The sequence below is a fragment of the Nyctibius grandis genome, chromosome 8, assembly GCF_013368605.1.
Source record: "Nyctibius grandis isolate bNycGra1 chromosome 8, bNycGra1.pri, whole genome shotgun sequence".
Taxonomy (NCBI): Eukaryota; Metazoa; Chordata; class Aves; order Nyctibiiformes; family Nyctibiidae; genus Nyctibius; species Nyctibius grandis.
In genome coordinates, this window is record NC_090665.1 from 26,586,579 (window position 1) to 26,611,812 (window position 25,234).

Here is a 25,234-nt window from a genome sequence, read left to right on the forward strand (position 1 = left end):
CATACGTTTCTTTTTCTTTTCTGTTCTCTAATGAGTTCATAATTTAATTGGAGAAACTGCTACACTCCCTCCAAATTCTAGTGAAAATCTCAAAGGAGAACAAGCTGCTTATGCAAGTGTTCTCGTAAAGCAAAGACTATTCAAGTATGGTAAATAAATCCTAGAAACAAGAATGGTATTCAGATGTCTCCTTAAAAGCTTGAAGCCTACATATTTCCATATTGATGGTCTGGTTCTGAGCTGAACATTAATGAAAACATTTTCTATTATAAATAAAACTAAAGCACTATTACATATTACCACTTCCCTAGGGCAAAGTTCTGCTTTTTTGGGTAAATTACAGAGGGATATTATTACAGCGTTGTCAAGTGTATGCCAGAGTAACATGCAGATTTAATCCAATTAATCCAGCCGTAGAATGGGTCTATAGAAGCCAGAGGATGCCCGGTGGTACCACCCAGCCTAGCCGGGGTGGCTGTCCATGGAAGGCTGTGGTGCAGGCTCTAGGCTCAGGGCGAAGATCTGCTCTTTTTAGGAGGAAGGGCACCCACCTACCTAAAGCCACCACAGCAATGCTGAGGGGTTCAGGGTTACAGCTGGCAGGAGCAGCAGGCTGACGAAAAAGACAAAAAAGCCCCAACCCCCTAAGTAGCAAATATGCTTTCCTTCAGAGTAATTTATTCAGATTCTGAGATGGATTTAAACTTAGAAAAGAGAATGTGAGAGCAAGAAACTGTTAAAACTGAGGATACTTTTCACTTGCATACTGTGAGAGAGGTTTCTATTGCTGTTGGAATGCAACTGTAGCTGAGACAGGGTCAGAAAACCCTGGGGCTTAAACGCAGAAGCTTCAAGGTGAGAAGAATATAAAAATAAATTCTAAAGGGCTTAATAATATTGTACAGAGGCTGGATATTCTGGTGGCAGAAGGAAACTGGTGGCTCTTAGATCAAAACCTAATGTCCCAAAAGCAGTAAGATCCTTTGTTTCAGCCAGCTAGTCACTCTGTCACCCCCTGGGGCAATGTCTTTTCACTGGCACCCTGAATTACAGTTAATTTACAGTGTATAAATGTACATGTCACTGACAGTATAATAGTTAAAGCAAAAACACTTTGGAATGAATGCGGTTAGGCCTTTAGCAGCCTGATCTAAAATCTGCTAGGAACCTTTTGCTTGACTTCAAAGGAATTATTATCAGCATTTTAGTGAACTACTTCTATTTAAAAAAAAATGTTAAAAAAGGGAGCTGTGCCTCACAGCTTACTGCCAGGACTGTCCTTCACATGGAATCGGAGACGGGCAGAGCTCACAGACAGCCCAGGCCACCTCTGCAGGCAGCGAAGTGAGGGGAACCTTTCCGAGGTCACCACACAGGACACCCTCTGATTCTCTGCCAGCCGAGGGGAAAAATGTCTGCTCTTTCTTAGTTTCCCATCCCAGAAGACTTTATTTATGCATTAGCCGACCTTTCTAGCCGTTAGGACCATCTTGCTTCGGCAGTTAATTAACACAAGTGCCATAATTTAATACAGTTAATGCTACTTGATGCCCTTTAATGTACCTTCCATTAGTGATATTATTGTAGTATTACCCTGTAAATTAAAATGAGATCAAGAACAAGAGAGGCTCTCTTTAATTAAGCTACTGGCACACTACATCGTCCATTATTCACTAGGAAAAAATCACCCTGATTTAGTGAAGCAGACCATCAGTAAGTCAGAATTAGTTCATGTGGATTATGAGGTTTCTTGAATAATGTGAGCACAATGGGGTTGCTGAAATTGCTAACAGCCACGGTTCCTTTTTTTCATCATCTTAATAAATACACAATGGAAGTGGTAAATTGAAGATGAATAAACAGGTGGTAATGGAGAAGGCAAGGCATTCACTGAGAGTACACAGGTTTTCATCTCTAATGCAACATACATATCAAGCTTATTTCACACCAAAATACAAAGCAATGACAAAACAAACCCTACATTAAGTGGACAAATCTCCTATCTATAATTCATTGTGAAATATTAACCACTCCAGCATCTTGTATATTAAATATGGCAGCTTTAAGATATATGCTTTTCACTGTCATTAATCCTTAAAATACAGTGTGAAACAAATTACATTTTATGCTGCCTTTAGAAATATACTATCATGAGCTTTGGTGATTTTAACTATATTTTACCTATAGGTTATTTTTTTCAGTAAAAGGACTAGCTTTAAAATGTGTCTGCTAGTATCAGTAATCCACTATGCCAAGCTCCTTGCTAACGTCCCTTTGTAACCCGACCTCATGGTATAGTTCAGTCTAGCTGTACTAAATGTATATAAATATCTAGGTCTTAAAGCCTGGAATACGAAACATTGTAGCAAAAAAAATTGTAACTTAGTTTCCAGTTAAAACATCCTATATTAATGTGCAAGGGCTGCAAAGCTCATCTGAATCAGAAACAGCAGCACAAAACCCCTTGCTCCCCTCTGTTGTGTTCCCACGCCCAGGGCATGCCAGGGCACACGACCATAACGCTGGTTTGGAGACTCTTCGGGGGGGGGCCCTATAATGTTTCTGGTAGGAGACCAAAAATACCTAAAATGGGGTGACAGTGGGCCTATTGCAGGTTACATCTGGAGCGACTAAATAATCAGGGGCTGTGTATTGCAGCCCCACAGGTACCCAGCAGTAAGCAAGCCCGTAAAGTTTTTAACAAGGACGGCTCACTACATATTGAAGGAAAGGCCACCAAATCCCTAAAGAGCTCTTCTTCTCATTAGAAGAGTGATAAGAATTCACATGAATCTAATCTAGTGAGATACTATTACACATCAGATACTTCTGTTAAAGTATGTGTCCAATTACTGCAGCATTTAGACAACAAGCATCAGCATCAGATAAGTTCTCTGTGCAGTCACGCTTCATTTCTATAGATAATTTTTCACAAGATTGCCATGCCCCAGATGTGCTCAGAAGGTTTCTGTTTCTAATTTGCATGCAATGCACTCTTTTTTTTAATCCTTCAGATGCTTTCTTTGATAAAGTACTGATAGTCTAATTGAAGCCAGCCTAAGCTCCAAATGGGTTTTCAGATGGGGAGCAGCATTTTCTTAACACGTAAGGACCTTCAAATCCTGAGCTTTGATAAGATGCCTCTGTAGACCTAGCCTATGTGGAGCCCAACAAAGAAAGGATACACATTAAACAGAACATATGTGGGTTTTTTTATATACTGATGCTAATTTTACCAAATTATTTCAAACAGCATCTTAAGCTGTCCATGAGCCACTTAGCTGTCCCAAGAGACTTCTGAAAAACAATTTACAATGTAACTAATTAGAGTTACAATAAGAATTCTTAAACCAGCAATATTTATCTTATACTTTCACATGTTCAATTAGTGATTCCATATGTATGTGTATGTATTTGGTGTGGACACAGAAGATTGTAACTACATGCGAAATCTACGGTCCTAAGAAATGTATTTTGATGTCATATAAAAATATATAGGCACTGCAAAAGTGCTTATGCATTCAAATCTGTATGCGGCATCAATTCTTCCTTTATATAAAGTTAGAGAAATATTTGTCAATAGATTACATCACAGTAATTTGATTCTATTTTGATTTTATATATTGATTTTTGCAATATGGAAACGCTTGTGAACATGAAAAGCTTGTATAAAAGAGGTAGAAAATGGCAAACTCACTACAGGAGTAATAAAAATACAGTCACCAGTGTTTTCTATAATCACTGTCTCTATTTTTTTTCACTCAGTCCTGTGTCTGCAAAAAATGCCCTGGCCTTCCAAGATACATTAGCTTTTCTGTTCGTTTTGATACTTAGCTTCTCTTAAAAAAAAAAAAAAGTTATTTAAAAAGGAAGATTTGAACTCTTTGTAAAAGAAACAGAGGAGAAGGAAAAGGTACATTAGAGAGGTGAGTGAATTGCTAATAGAGAAGGCCCTATTTATTTCTTCTGAACAAATTGGCATCCAAGACACATGTAAAGGGTATTACCCTCCTGCTTGAGGTCATCAGTCAATTGCTAGTTTGAGCTGGGAAGAAAATTTCCTGATAGGAATGTCATTGCACTGTTATTATTTTTGGGACTATGGCACCTGATACCAGCTACTGCTTGCCCCAGAGGGACTATATGTCTTGAACCCAGCTGAGTAATCATCTTTGTTATATTCAAATCAGTCTCTCTGAAATGCCGCTTTTTTTTTTTTTCCCCATTTTACTTCAGCTTCACTGCTTTTCAGAGCTAATTAAAGTACAAGCAATGGACTCTAATCTCTGATGCCTTCCTTGTTCACAAGCAGTTCATAGCTGGACCTAGTGGGAAGGGTCTGTGCAAGGGCTGCTGTATCAATCACAGCTTACATTAAAGGCCTGAAAAAGCCAAACGATGAAACAGAATCTCTCCTTTTACTTAACTGCCATCAGATCAGGCTCCAACTATATAAAAGCAGAAAGCGTCCTAATGCCAGGGTGAATTCCTGAGCCAACGTAAGAAACTGTTGATACCATCCTGCTCGTGAGACCTAGGGCTCAAGATCCCAGGCTAGTGACAGCGAACACTCAGGACTTTGTGCCACTGAGTCAGAAACTTCTAGTACCACCACAATCAGGCTTCAGCTGAGCCAGATTTCCAGTGAACATGTCCTGGCAGAAAATGTTGTCATGTTTGGGGAAATAAACAGTTTTGAATAACCTCTAAAACCAAACACACGTGCCTGTTTCTAAAGGTATATATATTCTCTTACCTTCCGTATACTCTTATGTCGGAAATTGCATAAAAGTAGCGTGCCAGGTGTTGCTCATCTACATATATTTCTCCCGTTGCGGGCCTAAGCAGTCTTATCCTCAGATCCGTGATGGTAAAGAAATCTCTTAACTTCTTGGTTGTGTCAAGCTGGCCGTAAAGAGAAGCCATGTTATGAAGCCGAGGTCCAGCAAAAAAAGCAAATCTGTCTTTGATTTCAAAGTGGATTATTTTACTGTTTGTCATGTACCCAGTAGAGTATTCCTCGGTGCAAATAATTTCTAGGACTGTGTGCTGCGATAAATCCCTCACTGATTTTGGATCCATGTGGAAAGCATCTAAGCAGTCTGTGGCATAGTATTGGTAGGGCTGCCATGTTCGTCCATAGTCGAGCGATTTCTCCAGGATCATTTGGTCTGGACGGCCAGATTCAAAAGTGATAACTATGTTATCTGTCAGCTCAATGGTTTTGTTCCAGGAAAGTGTAATATTAACATGAAGAGGCTTTGGATAATCTTTCCAAGTTGTGGACTGCCAAAATGTGGAGGGATGTCTTCCTTCGAGATCAAACATCAGTTCCGGAGGATGAGCCAGTTCTTGGGTACTCGCATCACATTCATTATTGCACATGTAGGGATTCCCCTGGAAAAGAGCAAAGCAGTGTTACAAGAGGCACAGTACAGGTGACTGTGACACAGAAAGATCTTCCTTGCCTGGCACATGAAAACTGCTGCTTTTTCTCCAGGAGTGAAACCAAGAAAGAAAACACAAATACTTGCAAGAAATACCTTTATCTTGATGAGATTTATCCTGTCCATTTTACCAGTTAATGTAAATGTACAAACACACACATATACAGCACCCTTGCTTCTGTAATGTAAACGTTTTTCTTAGTATGTTTTAGAGAAAGAAAAGAGTTTATTTACCCTGAATGACTCAGACAAGCGATTGAGTCACAAAAGACTGAGGACCGTAAGCAAGTCTCTAATAGCTCAGTAACTCCAACTCTTCCTACAAAGATGCAGCAGTCCAAGAGAATTTCTTTTTAAAACAAGCATGTTCCTCAAGAGCTCCGTTCACAAAATAAGTAATTTTTAGGGCAAGTGTTTTGAGGTTAGCAGTACAGCCCATAGGCACTCGGTATGAACCAGTACTCAGTACATCTTCCAGTTTCCTTTCAACCACCCGGGCATGAAATTTGTCATGCTTAACTGTGCTCCCACCTTAGCACTGGCTTGCCTTAAAACATTTACACTCGCCATCAAAAGCCATTAGAAAAACAGCGCTCTGCCAGCTCTGGGGCTTGATTCAGAAAACTGCCATCTTATTACAGGGTAGAGAAGTACTTCACGAAAGACTTTTCACAAGGCACCAGCTCCAATTTATCAGGACAAGATAATCCAGCACTTGATTAGGTGGGAGATGTCAGCAGCTCCAGCTGGAACATTGCCGAGGTGGCTGGAGGTCTGAACTGGGGCTTGAGTTAAAAACAGCAACAAAAAAAGCTTGCCAATAGTGCACAGCTTTTACTGCTGCTTGTCCTCTGTAGCAAGGTGAAAGTGAATTATTCTCCTCCTGGCCTTTTGATGCATTAACTTGCACACTACTATCTTCTGCTTCTGCACAGAGGCTATTTTGTCTGCAGATTGGGAATATCTTGCAGCAGTTGCCAAGATATCAGACCCCGTAGGCTGCACTGAATCATGTCTATCTAATTTTGGCTTTCAATGGTACATTAATATTTTGCTACTTGTTCAATCTGCGTTTGTTCCAGAGTGCAACTGCTGCCCTGTATCGTTCCCTCCACCTCACAGACAGATTGTGGAAGAAGCTGTGTCTCTTTTCACTGATGGTCAGCACTGCTGGGGAAAAAGATGCACATGCCTATACCCAGCAGTGCTCGATGGGGGCGTAAGTGTAGCTCTTGTTGTCATTCATCAGAGTTCCCTCATCTACCCTGAAAACAGAACAAGCCCTGGTATGATAATCAAACTTTTCTTTTCTTATAATTACAGTTATGCTTTTCTCCATCTCAAAGCCTCAGGGCAATGAAGCGACTCAATGCCGTTCAGTGGGGGAAATGCGTTTCAAACATGAGTTTCCACCTTGGCCACTGCTCTGCTCCTTGGCATACTCCCACGAAACACAAGCCAAAGGACTTCTGCACTCACTTTGACCACCCCACTGGCAACTTCCTCTTGTCTGGGCAGGGAAATACTATTTTCTTTCTCTCTCTCTTGCCCATTAATACAGCTAAATGCTAAAACTGACAACAACTCACTGGGACTTGAAGTTAGGGAAAAAAAAATACAGGACAACAAAAAGGGTTATTTGAAAAGCAGCCCACTGCTTGTTACACTGACAGCGTCAAGGCATGCAACTGTAACTGAAAATACTCTGTAAAATGTGTCTGTAATAAATTCCTGTTACAGCTCTGATTTCAAGCTCACGGTTGCTATTTCTATGCCTTCCTTTTGAATAAAACAGTGAAAATCAAAAATAAGTTTCAAGCAGAACAGAGAAAAGAACTGATTTTTTTTTTATTATTATTTAAGCTCCATTTAATATATCAGACACAAACACCAGGATCTGCTAACTTACTTAGGCCTCTTCTTTTCCTTAGGGAAAAAAATACACATATTGTAAAATCTGTAAGGTTCCAGACCCTTTGACTATATGTCAATATGAATTCTGCAGAAAATGCTCAGAGTTACATAAATCACACCTTTCTGAAGTTTACTAGAAAAATCTGATCACTTCTGTGCCTGTCACCATGAAGCTGCCTGTGTACCTATAAAGTATAAGCTTCTGTCATCACTTTGGCAAAAGCAACTTCCCTGGGAAGCCATGGGTACTGAAACACAGCAAATAAATGCTCCTGGGTAGCCAGACAGGTGCATTAAGCACTGCTGAGGGATGGCTTTGGTTTCCTGCTCCACAAGCAACCACTGCATCTGTTGTGATTCTTCATGTTAAAAACTAAAGCCGCCCTGAGCCACTAGTCCCTGGATGCTGGAGGAGGCATGTTTTATGACTTCCAGTGGGTAACCCAGATTGTGGGGGATGTATTGTTTCTTTCTGTATGTAAGAGCTCATTTCTTTTGCTCCCTTTTTCTTTCACCTTTTCCTTTTAAGCAAAAGCTGAAGTGCCAATATAATTGGAGAACGCTGGGAGATGGGGCTCTAACAAAACTCAAGCTAGTGTGAACGCAGTAAGATCATGAGAGCTGGTAGCAATAAGCTACCTAAAAGAATAGTGCAGTGAATGCTAAAAATCAGCCCTAGCTTGCTACTGAATGGTAGCCTACATCTCCGTGGGCACAAAGCTTTTTGGGAAAGATGAGGCTATTCCAATTAATGGCAAAGTGAGAAATGGGTCAGAATCACAGTGCTGTCCTGCACCTGAAACCTTACCAGCAGTAACATCAGTGGCACTGGAACTCTGGGGTAAGGACATCACTGCAAATGAGAATCCTAATGAAAAGTTTCACACATATCCTCCCCAATAAACTGAATTATTCTTTTAATTTTATTGCATTCAATTCTCTTTTAAGAGGCGAATGATTTGATGACACCAAAATAATCTATGTGGCATTCAGTATTCTAGAGAGGAAATTAAAAGAAAAAAAATCTAAGCCAATATAAGCCGATAGAATAAAGGTCCTGAATTCTAACACAGGGAGGGGGAGAGAAATGATGAGTTTAGGTAAGTAAGTTCCCCCCTGCCTACTGACATAGCAGTCACTGAGGTAATTTTGAAATAGTTAACGTGATTATTGCCTCAGAGGCTGGAGTCAGATTCCCATTTTCTCTACCAGCAGCTTGGCTTTAAACTGCTTCTAATTCATCTTAAATGTAATGTGCATGTTAAGTCTTACTTACATTACGACAACAGCATAAAGGGGTTTTACCCTACATGAACGTCCCTTAGTACACATTAGTATGAAACAATTAATTTAACTGGGATTAGTTACGTATTTTAACGTCTTGATCTCTGGGATAATTCTCTTTAAGACCTGTATCTCAGTAAAATGAATATAACAAAGAGAAACTTTCCCCACCCTGTGAAAACTAAGCCCATTCTGCGTTGGGAACATCTGAAGAACTGGAGTGTCAGCAGCTGTAAGTAATTTTGTAACCAGCAGGCAGCTGTGCATAGATCTCATTTAAGCCTTCCAAGCAGCAGCTCTTCAGCTGGACAAGGTGGAAAATATTTATAACTTTTCAAAATTATATTTAAGACATTAGGAGGTTTCTAAATAATTAAACACTAATAAATGCTTCTAAACACTTTACTGCCAATTAGCATGAGGCTTTCCCAACACCACAACCATCTAAAAGAAACCCACTATTTTCCTGTACAGTAATTGGAGATTGATACTAAATAACTACTTGCAGGCAAGCAAATTAAGTTGTTGTTTCACAGAATCACAGAATGTTAGGGATTGGAAGGGACCTCGAAAGATCATCTAGTCCAATCCCCCTGCCGGAGCAGGATTGCCTAGACCATATCACACAGGAACGCGTCCAGGCGGGTTTTGAATGTCTCCAGAGAAGGAGACTCCACAACCTCTCTGGGCAGCCTGTTCCAGTGTTCCGTCACCCTCACCATAAAGAAGTTTTTCCTCATATTTATGTGGAACCTCCTGTGTTCCAGCTTGCACCCATTGCCCCTTGTCCTGTCAAGGGATGTCACTGAGAAGAGCCTGGGTCCATCCTCTTGACACTTGCCCTCAACATATTTATAAACATTAATGAGGTCACCCCTCAGTCTCCTCTTCTCTAAGCTAAAGAGACCCAGCTCCCTCAGCCTCTCCTCATAAGGGAGATGTTCCACTCCCTTAATCATCTTCGTGGCTCTGCGCTGGACTCTCTCTAGCAGTTCCCTGTCCTTCTTGAACTGAGGGGCCCAGAACTGGACACAATATTCCAGATGCGGCCTCACCAGGGCAGAGTAGAGGGGGAGGAGAACCTCTCTTGACCTGCTAACCACACCCCTTCTAATACACCCCAGGATGCCATTGGCCTTCTTGGCCACAAGGGCACACTGCTGGCTCATGGTCATTCTGTTGTCCACTAGGACCCCCAGATCCCTTTCCCCTACGCTGGTCTCCAACAGGTCTGCCCCCAACTTGTACTGGTACATGGGGTTGTTCTTGCCCAGATGCAGGACTCTACACTTGCCCTTGTTATATTTCATTAAATTTCTCCCCGCCCAACTCTCCAGCCTGTCCAGGTCTCTCTGAATGGCTGCGCAGCCTTCCGTTGTGTCAGCCACTCCTCCCAGTTTTGTGTCATCAGCGAACTTGCTGACAGTGCACTCTATTCCCTCATCCAAGTCATTAATGAATATATTGAATAGTACTGGTCCCAGTACCGACCCTTGAGGGACTCCGCTAGACACAGGCCTCCAACTGGACTCTGTCCCATTGACCACCACTCTCTGGCTTCTTTCCTTCAGCCAGTTCACAATCCACCTCACTACCCGATCATCCAGACCACACTTCCCCAGTTTAGCTGCGAGGATGCTGTGGGAGACCGTGTCAAACGCTTTACTGAAATCGAGATAGACCACATCCACAGCTTTACCATCCTCTATCCACCGGGTAACATCCTCATAAAAGGCTATCGAGTTGGTTAAGCATGACTTCCCCTTGGTGAAGCCATGTTGAGTGCCCCTAATGATCCCCCTATCCTTGATGTGCCTAGAGACAGCACCAAGAACAAGTTGTTCCATCACCTTTCTGGGGATGGAGGTGAGGCTGACAGGTCTATAGTTACCCGGGTCCTCCTTCTTGCCCTTTTTGAAGACTGGAGTGACATTCGCTTTCCTCCAGTCCTCAGGCACCTCTCCCGTTGCCCACGACTTAGTAAAGATGATGGAGAGTGGCCTAGCAATGACTTCCGCCAGCTCCCTCAGCACCCACGGGTGCATCCCATCAGGGCCCATGGATTTATGGATGTCCAGGTTGCTTAATTGGTCCCTGACCCAACCCTCATCTACCAAGACAGATTCCTCCTCTATCCTGACTTCTTCTGGGGCCTCAGGGGTCCGGGGCTCCTCAGGACAGCCTCCAGCAGCATAGACAGAGGCAAAGAAGGCATTCAGTAACTCCGCCTTCTTTTTATCCTCTGTCTCCAGGACCCCCACCTCATTCATCAGTGGGCCTACATTGCCTCTAGTGTTGGCTTTACCTGCAATGTATTTGAAGAAGCCCTTTCTGTTGTCCTTGACCTCTCTTGCAAGGTTTAATTCCAAGGAGGCCTTAGCTTTCCTAGTTGCCTCCCTACATCCTCTGACAACAGACTTATATTCCTCTCAAGTGGCCAGCCCCTCCTTCCATGATCTGTACACCCTCTTCTTCCACTTGAGTTTGCCCAGCCGTTCCCTGTTTAACCACGCAGGTCTCCTTGTACCCTTCCTTGACTTCCTACCTGTTGGGATGCTCTGATCTTGAGCTTGGAAGAAGCAGTCCTTGAATGCTAACCAACTATCTTTGGCCCCCTTACCTTCTAGTACCCTGTCCCATGGGATTTCCCCTAGCAATTGCTTGAAAAGGCCAAAGTTGGCCCTCCTGAAGTCCAGGGTTGTTTATTTTGTTTTAGACCACTCATGGAATTCAAAATACTACCAAAACTACTGACACAGTCTAAAAGTTTTGGCTTTAGGAAGAGGTACCCATGTTGGTACCATGGTGAGGGCACGTGGCTGTATCACACGGTTTGATCATGCTCAGCCCCGGATGGAAAAAGCGGAGTTACGTGAGAAGCTGCTGGCTAGGGCTGACTGGTCCCAGCAGGGCCCCCCCTCAATTAGCTGGATTTAGTTTGTTTCAGCACGCAGTGATGTCGGCTTGTGCCAGCCGGCTTGTACTTTTATAGTGGTGACTGAGGTGCTCTGCAAGTGTCCCTGACTGGGACGGGGTGCTGGGCTGGCCTTGTTCCTGCTGGGCAAGAGCGTGTCTTATCAAGTGCACCCTGAGGAACAACTCAGTCGCGGACAGGACAGTGACCCTAGAGTGAGGATTTTGGTTACAAACAGAGGTCTAGCAGTAGGATGAACTTCGAACATCAGCAGGGGAGCTGGCAGCAGTGCTGCACTTGCCGTTTGAGGGTTAAAGTCCGAGCGCTGCTGCTCAGGTGAAGCCTCCTGTCTCTTCAGTGGCATCCACACAGGCTTAGGGCTTGATTGAAGATGTTGCTGCTTTCAATCTGCTTCCCGTCCACACTAACACCTCATGGACTTTTTCACTCAGGAACAAAGACGGGGGGGCTTAACCTTTCTGCAGTGTGAATATTGGAAGCTGGATCACAGATTACATGCTGTAATAGACACCTGGCTAAATCCCTATAGAGGATTACAACTTGCATTTTCAAACCAGTGAAGGCTGCTGAGGTCAAGCAGGCCAAGATTTTAAGAAAGAGCAAAATAAATTTTCAAGAAGCGAGTCACAGCAACTGATTTTTATACCGCTGCCTCCAGGTAGTTAGCTCAGATGCACAAGACAAGAAATAAATACAGCCTGACTGACGTTTGGAGTGAGGTTGTGCAGTAAATTACTGCATTCAGGTCACTATTTTGGAAATAATAGAGTATTTCTGTTTTCCTTTCCAAGAGATCATTACAAATAGTTTGCTTGGTACTGTGCTGTACATTGTAGATGACTAATTAGACAGTAATAGCTAATAGCAGCAATTGCCCTAATGCTTACATTTTGCACGTGGTTTCTAACGAGGAATTACTTGTTTACCATGACAGAGCCAGATTATGAAACCATTAAGTGGGAGGTACTATGCATTAGGTGTTGTCCTACTAAGGGCAAACAGTCGGTGCGGTGGAGGATTGGCAAGGCGCAGAATCTGTCGCATGATAATTGATGTTACCAAACTCACTACATCCATTAGCTGGTTTGAGAGCATCTCGGTCAACGTCTGCAGAATTACTGTGATGAAGACAGGGATGGCTGTAGGTAAGAACATTTTACCATCAATAGCCTTTCATCACTGCAGTGACAGCATTTTAAGTTAAAGTGATTTAAGTCAAGAAAGTGCTAAAATCTCAGTGGAAGATTTGATGCTCTTTCACAGAGCTCCCGAGTGAGAGGCATCTGGATGGCCAGACAAGCACTTTGAACTCTGAGCTGCAGGCTGAACAATATACATCCTCCAGAACCAGCAAAAAGAAAATAAAAGCATGGTTAAATCAATAACTTCTGGGGAGACTTAAAAAGATTAAACCAGGGAGGATTTGACTGGCCAAAAATAAATAATGATGCTTAACAACTTCGTGCACTTTTAAGCTTGAAAGTACGTTGCAGATTATGGCCTTGATCCTGCAACAAACTCAGTGCAAGCACGCCCTTAAAAGTCAGATTTTAAAAACATACTTAAGCCTCTAAGGATCTGGCGCTTTGCCTTGTAGAACATAGACCTAGCTAATTAATCTTCATGACAACACCTCCATGAAATATGGGATCCCAGCCCAAATCTACACATAGATGCAGAATTAGAGAGAAATGCTTTTGCAAGATGAACCCTGTAATCCCTGATTATATTGTACTGTTTCTTCCAAAGCCTTTTGGTAGATCACGTGAAGGCATTCTTGGCACTCAGAGTAGCCCTCGGATTATTAGATCATGCCTCTCTCCAATACTATAAACTGAAAATGTATCATAGGAAAACATTTTAATAATTGCAGCACCAAATGCATTGGTGCATTTGGCAAAGGCACTTAATTCCTAACAGAACATTCTCTCTTTTTAGTTACTTTAATTACTTTTTGGAACTGCTTTTCGATTTACTTTATGAAGCAAATAGAGTTTTGTTTGCTCCGAAATATCTCTACTCACTTTTTTTGGGGAAAAGCCCACTTATTCCTAGTTGGTAATTTTATGCTTCCGAGGCTCTTTGACTTGGCAACCTTGCTGATGTTATTTTGACAACTTGATCATTCTGGCACGAATGGTACCTTAAGACAGATCTCCTGGCACTGACCCAACTGTGGTTTTGTTATTTCAGAAGCTCAATATTGGTGTTTTCCTCTTGTATCAGCAGGTATCTGGTAATATAATCACTTTCCTATTTATAGCTTTTGCAATGTCATGAGGTGCATAATGCTGGGACCTCATCGTGCTGAGCCCTGGCTGAACAATACGGCAAATGTTCCAAGAAAACCTGTGTTTCTGTATACACCGGATACATATTTGAGTTTGAGAAACTGAAATGCCAGGGGACGCAGCACCCCTTTCTCTCATCACATGGGCACTGGCCCTGGGGAAGCCAGCCCACGCATGAGAGTGCTCCTTGGACAAGGCAGCAGAGGGTACCGATCTCCAGCGTCATGCTCAGCTCGTGTTGGTGCATTTTCGTCTGAACTGTTTTTTCCAGCTGTCCTGTCACCCTGCAGGAGCTCTGGCAAGGAAGTCGTGTGGGAGATATGGGGGGGTCTCCTCAACTGGGAATAGCTTCTACTGTCAATAACAACAACCTCGGGTGTCTCTACCTTACATTTTGTGGTCTGATACAGATCTCGTCTTGCTCACTTTCTGATTATTTTGGACTATCCATGAATTTAGAATGGGAGCCATTGAGGGGGGCAGAAAAAAGGAGGTGTCTCAAACACTGCCATGGAAAGGTGTCATCCCTGGGCAAGGAAAAGCCAGCGCAAAGGCAAGTTGGTCCGTTACCACGGACAGATGGTCTCAGTTACTGTGGTGATCACAGAGGGAATGCAAGCATCAAAAAACTGAGAAATCAAATCACCTCGGTAGTGACAGGGGGAATCAGTGTGCTGGGAACACAAAAAAAAAAAAAAATCTTTTTTCTTGTGGTTTTTTTTGTTGTTTTTTTTTTTGTGGTTATAAATTACTGCGTTCAGAGTTTTTGGTCCACAAAGGAAATCTGTGGCTAGCAAAACACCTGAGAAACATGTTGTGAGAGTGGGAAGGGCCCTGGCAGGCTTTCACCACCCTGACCAGCCACACCTGGGCCCCCCTCCCTAGGGCCTATTTAAGCGCGGGCTGGGCCTACACCTGGCCTTTTCTCCTGGGTGGGCCTGGGAGTGGTGTTGTAGCCCTGTCTCCTGCTGTTCCTCCTGCTGATGGGGCTCCTTTGGTGACCCTGCTCCGTCCCCTTGCTGTGCCTGGGGCTGCTGACGGACTGTCTGTGACTCCTGGCTGTGTGGGATGGTGCCTGTTGGTGAGGGTGCAGCTGGTGCCCTGCTCCAGGGTGGTCCTCTGCTCCCATGTGTGCCCCTGTGTTGGGTGACTCTGCTTCTGCTGTGCCCTGGCACTTGCTGAGGGATATGCAATGAGTGAGAAGACAGGCGTAACAGAAATGCAAAGCTCCACAGCTTGCCCTAGGCAGCAGCGGAGCAGATTTATATTAGATGAGTATGAAATAATTTCATAGGAGATCACGGGAGCATGGAAATTTTGTGTTGGGAAAATTTTCAGGAAGACTCATGGTGTGAGGAAACTGGACTATTGCAGTCTGGGTGGGCTCCTGCACCACGCTGCTGAGGGCAGACCACCAAACCCTCCCATGCAGGGTGATCGCTGCGAGCCATGCTTGTCTGGTGCTTCTTCTCAATGGGTGAGATGCGTGTGAGTGGCAGGAGATTCTCTTCTACTAGATAACCCAATTGAACAAATAAGTAAATGTAACTAGTCCTATGATTTTATTGCCCCCAGACAAACTGAAGAACTGTGCCTTGCAACAGCAGTGGAGGCAGATGGGACATGGTGGCCATGGCTTCTGCAGAAGGTTGCTCTGAGCTTTGTAACTGGTTCCCAAGGAAGCTCCATTTTCTGCCTCTGTGGCCCCAACTCCTGTGGTAAGTGTTTCCTCATTCTCCTGGAGGACCGCTGTGGAGGCTTACCCAAAGTACTGAAGCTGTGAGTCCTGGCAATTGAGTACCTTCAGATACAGGGCAAGAATTTCAACTTGATTTCTGTGTAAATCAAATGAAGCAAGCAGAAGAGAGTGCTGATGTGGTGTTTAGCTTACGAGCTACAATGGTGTTCAGCACAACCCTACCCTGCGCTAATTTCAGTTACCCAGACAGCTCTTTATGTAGACCATTCATCACAGCCCTGAAAAACATTCATAGTCACGCACATACAAACTCCCATGTGAGGTTAGAAACGAGCAATTAGAAACAATTAAAAATGCTGAAGTTATTGAAAAATGAACATACAGTTTTGTAAGGACTTAAATGAAAACTAGATGGATCTAGATCTCTGTTAAAGGAGAGAATTATCATGACTTTTGTGTTTATGTTTTAAAGGGTGTTACAGTGAAAACTGTCTTTCACCGAGCTCTTACTGGTTAGTTGTATCTTATTATGGTAGAGATTTTGGATATAATAGGATGGTCTTACGCTGCAGTTTAAAAATCTTCTGTCCTTAATACATCTGGACTAAAACTTGCCATCGTCAAGTTGCCACTTAAATAGTTTAATGATAATATTGCAGGTATTATTTACTTATTAAGAAAGATGCACAACCCCCCCCCCTTTTTTTTTTCTTCTCTTTGCTGTGGTATTTTTCAACCTGTAAGGGTTCTAAAACACTATTAACTCACTAACATAGCTTCAAGAATTATGGGACTGTTCAGCAAAGCAGACTGTTGTAGCTTTTTAATAGCACACAGCTGTTCTACAGTGTCCAACTATTTAGAGTGGAACTGAAGGCCGTCGTATTTGACTTAAACTTCAAAAGTATTTTACGTAAGAACAATACAAAAATGTATAGTACAAAATAACAAATAATTCCTAAAAAATAGAGGCTTTTTTTGTCTACTCCTAATCTATCTAAGTATAGAGCAATAAGAAAAGTCCACATTAGTACAGGCAGCTACTATAAAGCAAATAATATGAAGAAAATAATTTTTAAAATTACATCCACTTAACCTCCAGATTATTGGCTTCTGTGCAGGATCAAACTAGACTGTGGAAGTCTGAAACGTTAAGTGTCCCACTAGGGGTACGTGAAAACAACTTCAACACTTGTATGTGTGGTTCATACAACAACTCAAGTTCCATGTTAGGCTTGGCTGACTGCACAACAGGATCGGTAATACGCTATATAATTAGGGTTTACTAATTTGGCAATTTTCAGATTCAGCGAAGCTCAAATTACGGTTACAGAGCAGTATCATATAGTTTCAAATGGGCGGTTTGAAGGCCACATTTGTAATGGTGGGTGTAAGGCTGCACGTACGCAGATGTGCACGTACGCAGAAAGGGGTCCTGTCCTGCTGGGGCCTGGCAGCCGCTCGCTTGCCTGCAGCCTTACCCTTTCCTCATGGCACAGCAAAACAGACCAGTCACTAATGCTAATTTTACACTAAATTAGAATAAGGCTGCTCTTCAAAACAGCACAAACTTAACTCTTCTGCATTTGAAGGGGGCCTTGAAAAAATTGAAAAAAAATTTTTAAATCCCATTGTGCCACTTTTCTTTCCAGTCTAGCAACTTCCAGTGGATCCACTGGAAAATCTCTTTTCTTCAGAGCTGCACCTTTGCTATGAGCTCAGCCCTATCTCAAGGAAGCATCAGCCTGCAATCTAGCAGTGCGCTGCTTGCTCAGCCCTCTCCCTGCTTGCCTCCCCCTGCACTCCTGCCAGGGAGCTGATGGCCTCCAAGCTGGCAGCTTCTCTCTAAGGAAAAATTTCCTGCAAACTTGGGAGATGCCACCTTTGTGCCTAGCAATTATACTGCTGTGTGGTGAGCTGGATGAGAGGGTTGATGTGTCTGGAAAGCAAGTACTTTTTCCCCAGTCTTAGTTTTCCACCGAATCAAGTCTCTGACCTGACGTACTGCTTGGCCAGATTAGTGCTGGTACTGCCAGAAGGGATGCAACAGCTGGGGACAGAAGCTAAGCGGTGCAGATGATAGACTGACTGGCTTAAGGGCAACCTGAAAATGCACCCTAAATTTTGAACAAAGAGCTAAATTATGCCTGTGCTGTCATACTCATGCTTATCTGTTAAAAGGTCATTTACATATACAAATAGCTACTTGTATGTGCAAGTGTTGTTTATGCTGTAAAAGACTGTTCTGGGGGTGTAAATGTGTATTGGACTTGGGCACAACCAGTTCTGTCCCAATAAAATGACTTTCACTACATACGTCACCCCAAGGCATCATTAAGATTTTTTTCTTACAAGGGGTAGCAGGATTTAGGACAACAAATTCAGATTATTTCCTTTTCTACAGATGTAAACATAGCACCTGCAATTGCTACTAGGGTCTACACTGAGGGTATTTCTTTTGCAATCTCTACAATTGAAATTCAAGTATGAAGAATTCTGTTTTTTCTACAGGCAGTACTTTTTTTTTCCTCTATATGTATGCACATGTGTGAGCATGCTTCAGGTTTTTTCTTTGCTTCATCTGAAAACTTTATTTTTTTCCTAGAAGTGGAACTGTAGAATATATTACACCTGGGAAGTACAGCTGAGTTTGATGTTACATTGTCTCATTGTGATTGTGGGTTTTACATTTTTGTTTTGTGTCCAGTTCTGGGCCCCTCAGTTCAAGAAGGACAGGGAACTGCTAGAGAGAGTCCAGCGCAGAGCCACGAAGATGATTAAGGGAGTGGAACATCTCCCTTATGAGGAGAGGCTGAGGGAGCTGGGTCTCTTTAGCTTAGAGAAGAGGAGACTGAGGGGTGACCTCATTAATGTTTATAAATATGTAAAGGGCAAGTGTCAAGAGGATGGAGCCAGGCTCTTCTCAGTGACATCCCTTGACAGGACAAGGGGCAATGGGTGCAAGCTGGAGCACAGGAGGTTCCACTTAAATTTGAGGAAAAACTTCTTTACGGTGAGGGTGACTGAACACTGGAACAGGCTGCCCAGAGAGGTTGTGGAGTCTCCTTCTCTGGAGACATTCAAAACCCGCCTGGACGCGTTCCTGTGTGATATGGTCTAGGCAATCCTGCCCCGGCAGGGGGATTGGACTAGATGATCTTTCAAGGTCCCTTCCAATCCCTAACATTCTGTGATTCTGTGATTCTGTGATTCTGTGATTCTGTGATTCTGTGATTCTGTGATTCTGTGATTCTGTGATTCTGTGATTCTGTGATTCTGTGATTCTGTGATTCTGTGATTCTGTGATTCTGTGATTCTGTGATTTTACTCTGAATACTGGCAAACTGTCATGATCAAGGCTGAGACACCAAAATGCACTGTATCAAGCTATTCTGATTGACACAAAGTTTATACAAAACTATTTTCATGTACCAAAACACACAACTCCTGTACTAGGAAGCTGAAAGGGGAAATAACAAAACCAAGCCTAACTGGCTTTGTAAAGACAGAGTCCTTGCTTAAGTATTCACCCTCAGGAAACAGATCTTACCATTTATTTCCCGCTTGTAATTTCCACCAACTTAAAAGATGTTCTCTGCTTGCCCAAATGTGCAGCTACAACAGACAGTCATTCTGCATAATCTGTGGGATACTGAGTATGAATTATGGCAAGACAATGAGCAGAAGGATACCAGTCCTCCATGGTATTCATTAATGGTTGCCTGTGACAAACCACTGTCAGCTTTAATAGTTTTCCTGGGGTGATTCCTGCCTCCTCTGTGGGAGACTTTTAAGACTGCTAGAGGGGATTCCTAAGTAGTAGCAATAGTTAACTTTTGTCAAATGCGACACAAAACACAGTTAGAAAAAAAGTATCTTAAATTTTGCTTTATTTCTTCCAAAAGAAAGTCAGCTTCTTAGAAGAGATGGTCTAATACTGTACAGGCTACACCAAATGTATATATTCATGAGTGTTGCCAAATAATGAGTTGATGTTTTACTAATCACCATAATAAGATAAACACCAAGTGCAATTCAATAAACAGTTAATTCCCCAAATCTGAACAATCTTTTACTTTATCATTGAAAGTAGACAGCTTTGCTAAGCCAAGGCAGGTTGTCTTCCCCAACTATGATGGTCCCTTATTTCACAATTATCAGACCGGTTTCAGCAGGCTACCCATGTGATAGGATGTAGTAATGTAGTATACTTGCTATGAATAAGGATAGCAAAACTGTCACTTAAAGCTATAAGAAAACTTTATCAATCCATGTTTATGTGATGTTTTGCATAGTACTTTTTAGCTCTAAATCTCCAAATCACTTACAAGCAGGTATGTTCAGCTGCCCACAGTTACAGCTGGGAGACATCAGACAGAGAGAGGTGAAGTAATTAGTGCTCAGACAAGTGGTGGCTAAGCCAGGAATGGACCCTTTTCCTTTGCCCCACAGGGCTTTTTTTCAAAGAGAATTTTTTTTTGTCTTTGTATTAATTCTATGGCTAATACCATAGAGAAAAGAAACTGCAGAGCCAGACAACAAATCAAAGGGACTAAAGAGATGGAAGAAATTCTTTTCTTGTTGGGGATGTCTCAGCTGTGCTTCTGGGACTGTCTGCATCTGTAGGCACTATTCATCCCACTCCAGGGTGTTATTGATTCTGTGCCCGTGGATTTCATGCAAAATTGTATTTCTACAATAACCATAATTTTATTTGTGATTCTTAATGTCAGTATTGTTTTTGACAATTTCTGACCTGCTCCTGTATTACCAGTGTGTCTAGTGCCATTTTTAATAAGCTTTAGAGCCGATGGATTAGCACTGAATGTCAAACACCACAATTAGAATTCCTGATGTTATGCAGAAATGCTGCTTTTAATATACAAAAAAACCCCGTCTTACTATTGCTACAGAATCAGCACTCATTTCTGTTGTATTTGATCATTTTTTGTTACAGAATTCCCAGGCTCAGAGGACCCTTGTGTGTATGTAAACCACTTAAAGGAAAAATAAAAAGGAACATAAACAAAAATGACAATTATAAGTGAAATTCAATTGCACGTCATTTCTCCTAAAAGGTGGGCTACATTGTTCTCCCTTCATTTGTGTTTGTCAGGATGATAAAATAAATATTTTTGATGAATCACAGTGTACACCTACATAATGTGTAATTGTTATAGAAACAAATTTAAATGTTGAATTTTATGATACAGTGAAGGGATGTCTTATTAGTATTCACAATGAATTGTGTCACGTCTCTGCACATTTAGATTATAGCACATAGTGCTTTGAAAGAGAACGAAGGCACTCATCAAACCCACGTTAGGATACTGCACCAATATAAGTAATTTGACCAAAAAAAAAAAAGTATCTTTTGAGGAAGGGTTGCAAACTTCATGATAAACTAGTAATTTGTTCAGTTCTGTGCTGGACATTGTCATGTAATTTCCTTTATTACATAAATCCATAATAAAAAATATCTGCACAGCTCTGAAAAATATACAATTATTTCCTAAAATAATTTGTACTAAGACTGTTAATCTGCAAATTTACAGTTCAGGTATGGTACGTGGTTGCACGGACTCCCAACAACTTGTCACTTTCAAAACTTATTGCATCACAGCATGCTGAAATATGCAGAATCCCAACTGGCTGGATCGCAGGGCAGGGGGAAGGAAAGCAGCTGCTCCCCTGTCCCATGCAGAGGGCAGGGGTGTAACGCCTGCATGATCCCTGCTGCTGCCTCTCGGGCTCTGCTGCCTCAGGTAAGAAACTCAGAGCAATGGGAACTGGGGATAAAACCAGTGCCCCAAAATATTTCATGGCCTCAGTTACTGCCCCAAATAACACAGAGCACCTCCCAAGTCTGAATGAGAATCTTCTACCTGAAATAAAACAAGAGCATCTCTAAGTGCAAGAAAGCCTTATGGTAACATATGTAATACTTCCAGCTAACGCATCAGATGTGTAGCATGCAACAGCTCCCTTGAACTGAGCCAAACTTGCTTTCTGAGTTGACTGTAAAGTAATTCAAATCAGGAGATGAAGAGGCTTATTTCACCACGGAGCTGTGGTAAGACTGCTGCAATATGACATTCCACTTTGAACCTCTGCATGCCTCCACTGTAACAAGGCGCACGAATTGGGCTAGCTCAGGCAACCCTGCGAGTAAGGACAGGGTGGCCTGCGCTGTGTAGCGGTGCTCGGCATTTCGATGCTGTTTGCCTACAAGGATGTTGTGCTGCCAACTCTTTATTTTGTGCTGTTAACCCTCTACCAAGATTAAGTCTGGGTATGTAGGCCAGGATGAGACAATTGTAACTCATGAACGTTGCAAAAGGAATATAATCTAAAATATACTTGACTTTTGGTAAGCATAGGTGGGGAAGTTTCTCACAAGGAGAGACTGAATGTAATTTTTCTATAGTGGAAAAAATAGACTTTCTACAATTGCCTGCTGGGATGCCTGAAGGTAAAGTTTAAAGACAGGGATTTTTTTTTCTAATGCATTTCAATCTATTACAGAGTAAGTTGATAAGAGAAGCTCTAAGTATGCTCCTTTCCACTCTACCACCCAGGGAAGTAATAAATTACAGCATATTATGTTCCCTATCAGCTCTACCCATCACAGGCTTGTCTTACAGAAGATGTGATAAAGAGAAACACCTCAGACAAAGTAATGCAATTAACGGTTGCCATTTGAAATCTGAAAAATTACATTTCCTTATCCCAGCCCGTCTAGCTGTTCAACCAATTTTGAGCAAAAATGCAGTTTAATCACTTGCTGGTTGACTGTAGGACTACTTTCCAACAGACTCTGCTTCTGGCAGTGGTATAGGAAATGTCAGAACCTTCCACCTGCCACCAGTACCCTGGCTGTGCAGCCTGGAGGCCAGGGATGCTCAGGGCAGGAGTGTACCAGGACAGCCCAGCGCCATCTCCAGCTGCGTTGGTGAGGGACATGACAGCAACATCAGCTCCCTAACACGGGATGTGCCTCTGATGTATGACGCCTTCGTGGCTGGGTAAGGCAGCACCTGAAGCCAGAAAGTCATGAAGTTGCCTTGCCACAATGACAGATATGCCTCAGCGTATTCCTATGGTTACTCTGTAATTTAAACAATCTAGTGCTGTTCAGCATTTAAAGGGAGTTTTTAGGTCGCAGTTTGTACTGAAGGAGCTATGTGAAGTGCACTTATTAGAATGAAAAATAGCTGTCTAGAAAATGAATCACTATTTGTAAGGGTGTAAAAATAAAAGACCTCAGAGAAGGTGAAGTATTCGTTCCTCTGACAGAATTTAGGACCGCACTATGCTACAAACTAAAGCCATATGCCTCTTTCTTTAAAGGTATGCAGCATTTACATTTTTTTATATAAAAACGCTCAGCATATACCAACTGAGTATTTTCAGGCCCTAATAAAGTGTTTTAAGGATAAGAAGTGGCACAGCTCTGCTATAACAATATCTTTAGTCAGCATACAAAATCACCCCATTCAACACGGTCATCTGTGATATGTTAATGCAAAAATCTAAAAAAAAAAAAAAAAAAAAAAAAAGAGAAAGCAACTACAAAAGATTTATGCCCTTAGATTTCTTAATTTTCATTTCTCTTAATTTTTGATTGGGCATTTACTGAAAGTGCTGCAGTGAAATCAGTGAAAAATAAATCTAAATCTTAGCTGATAACTTAAGTCAACACAGGGCTCTAAATAATTTTAAATGTATTTGAGATTACTTTTGTGAATTTTGTTATATAGCATTTGAATACGTTAGTTAAATAATACTTTATGTGGGTACTCGCACATTCAAAATGTTGGCCAACAATTAAAATGTACATAAGAAGAAAGCAAGCTTCTTAAGTTATCTTCGATTTTAATAACTCATAGTGACATACTAAGGTTATTTTAAATTATTTATTAGTGTAATTTATTCAACAAGCAAGCTGAGAGGTACTTGTCTTTTTCATAGAAGGTATTTTAAAAAAAAAATCTGCTGTTTATCTCTTGCCTCCTTGCAAACATTTGTGACTCTCACAATCTATATCTCCATACTTATTTGTATATATTTTGGAACACAGTACTGACTAGCTTTAGATTATAAAAACTATTCCTCCATCTGACATTATGCCCAGTAAAGTTCCTTTCTAAAGTTCCAATATTTCTTAGACTGCTTTTTTAGACTTAATTTTGTAAACATTATTTTGCAGATGTAAGAGTTGGAAACTTAAAATTACAACTATATATATGTGTAAAAGTTTACAAAGAGCTTTAACTCTGACTTAGCATTTTCTTGTAGGGTCCTATATACCCCAAAACTGGAGAAACTGCCTGTATACATGTGGATGACTGGAAACTCGGCTGATGCTAAAATTTTGGCTATGAGGCTCAAAAATAGCAAGTTCTGATTTTTTTTATCTGCAAGCACATTAGAAGAAAACCATTTTCAAATGTAAGTATGTTGAATATATGAAGAGGTATTTAAATATTTATTATGTTATAAAATAACGTTATGCCACAGAAAGTATTTTATTAGAACTTTACGGTTTTATTTAAATTCTCTGAAGTTCCTTTCAATGAGGCAAATCCTATCCTGAGATTCAATTAATTTAATTCCTAATCAAGAATTCACTGAAACCAACGGATGTTCTTACTGAATAAAACCTGAATAGCAACTGAATAAAAGCTCCAGGAGGTATCCCAGTACTTATGAGGTCCCAGATCATTCTGTCACTTCCCAGCAGCTCTTAGCTCCGTGTACATTGTGCTTCTCTGAAGCTGGCCTGCTTTGTCAGGAGCTGCTCTCCCCCGATGTCAGTGGAGGAAGTTGACTTGCACTAGTTTTTGAGTGAGAAAAACTGAGAGTCACTGCTCTGCTCCTGGAGCTTGGAGATGGGGCAGGGCTGAGGATGAGGTCCCTGCGGTGCCCCAGGGCTGTGGGGAGCCCGTGGGAGTGGGGAGCAGCAGCCACAGCCCCACCTGAAGGCAGATAAAAAGGCAGTAAGACAAATGTGTGACTTGAGTAAATCTGAAGAGTAGTTGTGTTTCTCAGAGTGTAAGGCAAGTGTGTTTCATAGCAGTGCTTGCCTTCTCAGGTTATCACCTTTTCTTAATTAAAGAAATGCTTTATAATAGAATAGCTGTCAGAGATTTTATAACTGCTATCACTTTGATATCTTAATTAAATTACACTGCAGGCTGTAAGTCTTTCAGGGCACCTTCATTTAAGATGCTTGATGTTTGTCAGTCACCACCATGAATGCGATTTTGTTTTTTTTCAACACCACCTACAAATGCATGGCTTTATTAGCTGAGTCCAGGCTAGCAGGGCAAAGTCAGGCATGGGCTGATGTAACTACAAGAGATAGACTGAAAAGGCAGATTTGTGGAGGTTCTGACTAGCTTTTGTACAATAACGAAGCTCATCATCCTGAAGAAGAGTTTAGGATAAGTTATGTAGTAATGGTGCTCAGATTCTGATTTTGTACTGGATAGCCCACACTTGCCATTAAAAAGCATATTACATGTCAAAGATGGATTCTGAACTCAGTGTTTCTCATCCTGCTATTCGTTCCTATTCACAGCTGAGGACACCAGCAGCCCATTTTCATCTTACCTTGTGGTCCAAGAGATACAACTGTGTTGAATACCATGGGTCTGTGTAA

General features: G+C 41.8%; 1 protein-coding gene across 4 annotated transcripts in view; it reads right to left on the reverse strand.

Moving 5' to 3' along the window:
- Positions 1-25,234, reverse strand: part of NTNG1 (netrin G1) — a 164,008-nt gene that overhangs the window by 88,254 nt on the left and 50,520 nt on the right. For all 4 annotated transcript variants that reach the window (XM_068406098.1, XM_068406100.1, XM_068406099.1 and 1 more), the window contains exon 3: positions 4,757-5,397. In XM_068406098.1, coding sequence (XP_068262199.1) covers positions 4,757-5,397 — 641 coding nt within the window. The remainder of the gene's footprint in view (positions 1-4,756; positions 5,398-25,234) is intronic.